We start from the raw sequence: 3,916 nt of genomic DNA, 5'->3' as shown, positions 1-3,916 counted from the left end.
GCTAACACTAGTTTGTGTCTTCTTGTATCCTAGATTAATCTTCTAATGACTCCTTTACTGTATTATTATGTCTTCTATACTTCCTCTCATACTTCTAATGACTCCTTATGAGTCCTCCTAACTAGTTATACTGTGTAAGCTGTGTAATGCTTTTCCTATAAAGTAGAGCTCTCTATTGTTCCTATAACTCTGTCTGACTTGACCTGTACTTTCTGTACACTAGTTTGTAATATACTTTCTTGTAAGGTAGAGTATTATGACTTCTAATGACTCCTTATGACTCTTGTAATATAAAAGGCTGTGCTTCTGTACTACCCCTAGAACTTACAACCAAAGTTCTAGACTGCCTTGTGTACACTCTAGAACTGACAACTAATGTTCTAGATCTTTCTCTAAGTCTTCTTTAATAGACTTAGTTTAGGAGACAATTATCCTTATTAACTTCTAGCCTTATCTTTATACTTCTGTATTCAATCATAGAACTTACAACCAAAGTTCTAGATTGCCTCATGTATTCCTCATGTTGTCCTCATGTAGTCCTCATGTTTATGACTTTATTACTTTCCTATCTATATGGGTAAAGTGTATAAAGGAGACTACTTTCCTATAGTCTCTCCTCAGAGCTCTCAGTTCCCTTTCCTTCACTAGTACTAGTCCTCCTCAAGTATAGAGTTTCAGAGTATTGGCTCTGGCTCTTTACTAGCTTTAATGGTCCTTTGTCTTTGTACAAAGCATTCCTAGCTAACTATATAGTTTCTCTCTAAGTAAGTATAATATTTTCCTTTTATCTCTTCAGGTTTTCTCCTAGTCTTTTCCTTTATACTTCTTACTCTGGACACTATACTCTTTCCAGATCTCCTCTCCATACAAGCATTCTAAATGACTTGTCTTTGGTTGAGGTTATCAAGTAATACTGTGCTAGAGTATGTGTTTAACCTTAGAGAGATAAAGACCTTGTTTACAGGTTTTGTTACCTTTTCCTAACTAACTTAGTACTTACTCCTTCCTGTCCCCTCTCTCTACTAATAGATTGATCACCCATTAGTAATGATTAGAGGTTAATAATGCTAAGCTGGAGTTCTTACTAAGCAGGACAACAAAGGTAGCCTAGTTGATCTGGCCAATCTCTAGACTTGTGACTAATAGGGTTTTGTATATAAACTACTTGGTCCTAAGTCTTGAGTTAAGCTTTTCCAAACTTAGTTACTGTATTTTACAATTCCTAACAATTACTTTAACAAAAGGTATATAAGGAGGCCAGTTTAGCCCTCAAAAGATAGTTTTATCAACTTAAGTTACTTAGTACTTGAAAGTACTCTACTACCAACCTACTAGGCTACACTTGTAGCTTGACTAAAGTAGGACTCCTCTACCCTCTCACTCTACAAGTCTATAAGTCTTACCCTCTATACTCTATTCTGTTACTATTCCTAAGGATTAGAACTAGTAAAGTGAGTATATCTAACACTTTAATAAAACTCCAACTTAGTTACAAATCTTTATTTTAACAAGTATAGTAGGAGTGCCCCAAATACTCTCTCTTATTAAGACATCAAGCAAGTGTCTACCTTATATACTACATAGTGAAGTCTGATAGTCTGAGACATTCTAAGTATAGTAACTCTACATAAGGCAATTAAGGATTTCCTAATCCAGAACACAATCTAATACTCCCCTTCAAACATTAATTAAGAACTAGGACTGTATACCTAATAGTTTGTTTAGATGCTTGATCTGTAGAACATAGAGAGCTTTTGTAAGGATGTCTGCTAATTGGTTCTGTGATTGAACATAGTATATATTAATGTAATTGTTTTGAATATAACATTGTACAAAGTCTTTTCATAAATCAAGGTGTTTAGTGTAAGCATTGTATGTTATTTTGTTAGACTTTACAGTCTTTATTACACTTTGATTATCACAATAAATTGTAATGGGTGCTAATTTAGTCTGTAGTACTTCTTTAGCAAATCATTTGAGCCAAACAGCTTCTTGAGTAGCATATACTAGTGCTTGCAACTCTACTTTGTAAACAGATAGTAGTACCAGGTTTTACTGTTTGCTTGACCAGGATATAGTCAATTTAGCTAATTGAAAGATGTAGCTGTTTATTACTTTATGTCCTTCTGTCATTCATCTGTCTGTATCACAATAGTCTCATAGTTTTAAAGTGTTTGTGCTTCCAAGTTGAAACTAGCAATTTGTTGTATATTTTAAATATGTAAAGTAATGTTTCACTACTTTGTAGTGATACATTTAGGGCTTTTGTAAGTAGCATGCTAATTGTCCAGTAATATAAGATATATCTGGCTGTGTACAATCTACAACATATCTTAAGAATCCTACCATATTCATGTATGGCATTGTTTCATTATTACTTTTGTTTGTATTGTATGTATTGTTTGTATTGTTAGATAGATCTATTCTAGGAGTAATAGGTGTTTGTAAGGATTTGATTTACTGGTTCGTATTTTATTATCACTACATTGCTGATCGCGTCAGATCATTGCGCAGTGGGACCCACAAGCGCATATATTCTCATTGTAGTTAGTTACACTTCCTCCTCATGTATCTACACGTGTACTACCCTATAAAAGACAGTATCGACCGCTGGGTAAAGGGGATTCTTTTCCCCTGACCCCTCGCTCGAGTACTAGGTTATCCCAGTCAGTAGTTGAGTGAACTAAGGGCGATTAGAATTCTCTTGTGAGGAACAGTGAGTTTCCTTACATATTTTTGACTGTACCCACCTAGCACCGAAACCTCTTGCTGGACGCCGAGGAACCGAAGGGTCTGATCAACCCTAGGTCTCCCTCGTCGTCTAGTACCCCTCAGGAATTTTTAGTGAGTAAAGTTACGATTTTCGAGTAGAAACAGAGACTACTTACTGGATTGGCCCCCAGTAGGTTCACAATGCTTCGGAACGCTGCGGAACGCTTCTGGAACGCATTATCACATATCGATATGGACCAGCGCTGGATACGCTGGAGGTTCGCATTGATCGGATGGGTCGAGGACCAGGCATCCGTGACGGCGAAAAGGAACGAACAGGTGCGCATCGAGTTTACAGGCAATGGACAACAAGATTATCCATTGAATATTGATTACAATGTGGCCGCCGAGCCTCGACAGACGATTCCCGGAGGGTACCCAAGTCCGGATATCGATACTAACATGCCAGGAAGTAAGTCCTCGTCCCTCGTGGGCTGGAGGCAACCCGATGAACCTATACCAGGTGATAAGTCCTCGTCTACACAAGGCTGGAGGCACCCTGATGAACTAGTACATACCAATAACGTAGAACTAAGGCATGTAACTGTACCAGCGCATATAGTTAGTCAAATGCGTACTGTAGAGCAGAAACCAGTGAGTACTCACACTACTGGGCTCGCAGAAATAGCAAATAACGGTACAGAGAGCGGAAACGCTCAGGCGATTGTTCTTGAGGATTCAGACAGTCTAGTTCAGGATGAACAGGCGATTGGATTCGAGGATTCGTCCAATCGAGTACAGAAGGTCGAGTTTGAGGATTCAACTCACCGAGTACAGGCGATTGAGCTTGAGGATTCGCTCTATCGATTTCAGGCTACCGAGTTTGAGGATTCACTCGATAGAGGACAGGCGATTTGGTTTGAGGATTCACCAAGTCGATATAGAGAGCTAACGGCGAGCATCGAGGAATTTGCAAGCCAGTACAAGAATTACAGAGTGCATATAGTCAGTATCAGTGAGAGCGTGGATAAGTATCCAGTGAGCGCACTTACTTCAGAACGGAAACACATCGACAACAGCGATGTAGAGGGCAATGAGACATCTAAGACCCTTTTAGGCAGCGAAGAAGCAGCCAGGACTCGAAGGACAAGAGTAACAAGGCCAGGAGAGCCAGGCATCGGAATTACGAGAGATCCGATGAGGA

The 3,916-nt window shown here is 38.9% G+C and overlaps 1 protein-coding gene across 1 annotated transcript; it reads left to right on the top strand.

Moving 5' to 3' along the window:
* Positions 1-2,913: 2,913 nt before the first annotated feature.
* On the top strand, positions 2,914-3,868 carry FOMMEDRAFT_163050 (uncharacterized protein; the record flags this gene model as incomplete). Its single annotated transcript, XM_007272164.1, has 2 exons — positions 2,914-3,795; positions 3,830-3,868. The coding sequence occupies 2 exons, from the start codon at positions 2,914-2,916 to the stop codon at positions 3,866-3,868; spliced, it is 921 nt and encodes a 306-aa protein (XP_007272226.1).
* Between the last annotated feature and the right edge of the window lie 48 nt (positions 3,869-3,916).

Source organism: Fomitiporia mediterranea (assembly GCF_000271605.1).
Source record: "Fomitiporia mediterranea MF3/22 unplaced genomic scaffold FOMMEscaffold_260, whole genome shotgun sequence".
In the NCBI taxonomy this organism is placed as follows: domain Eukaryota; kingdom Fungi; phylum Basidiomycota; class Agaricomycetes; order Hymenochaetales; family Hymenochaetaceae; genus Fomitiporia; species Fomitiporia mediterranea.
This window is presented reverse-complemented; position numbering and strand designations above follow the sequence as displayed.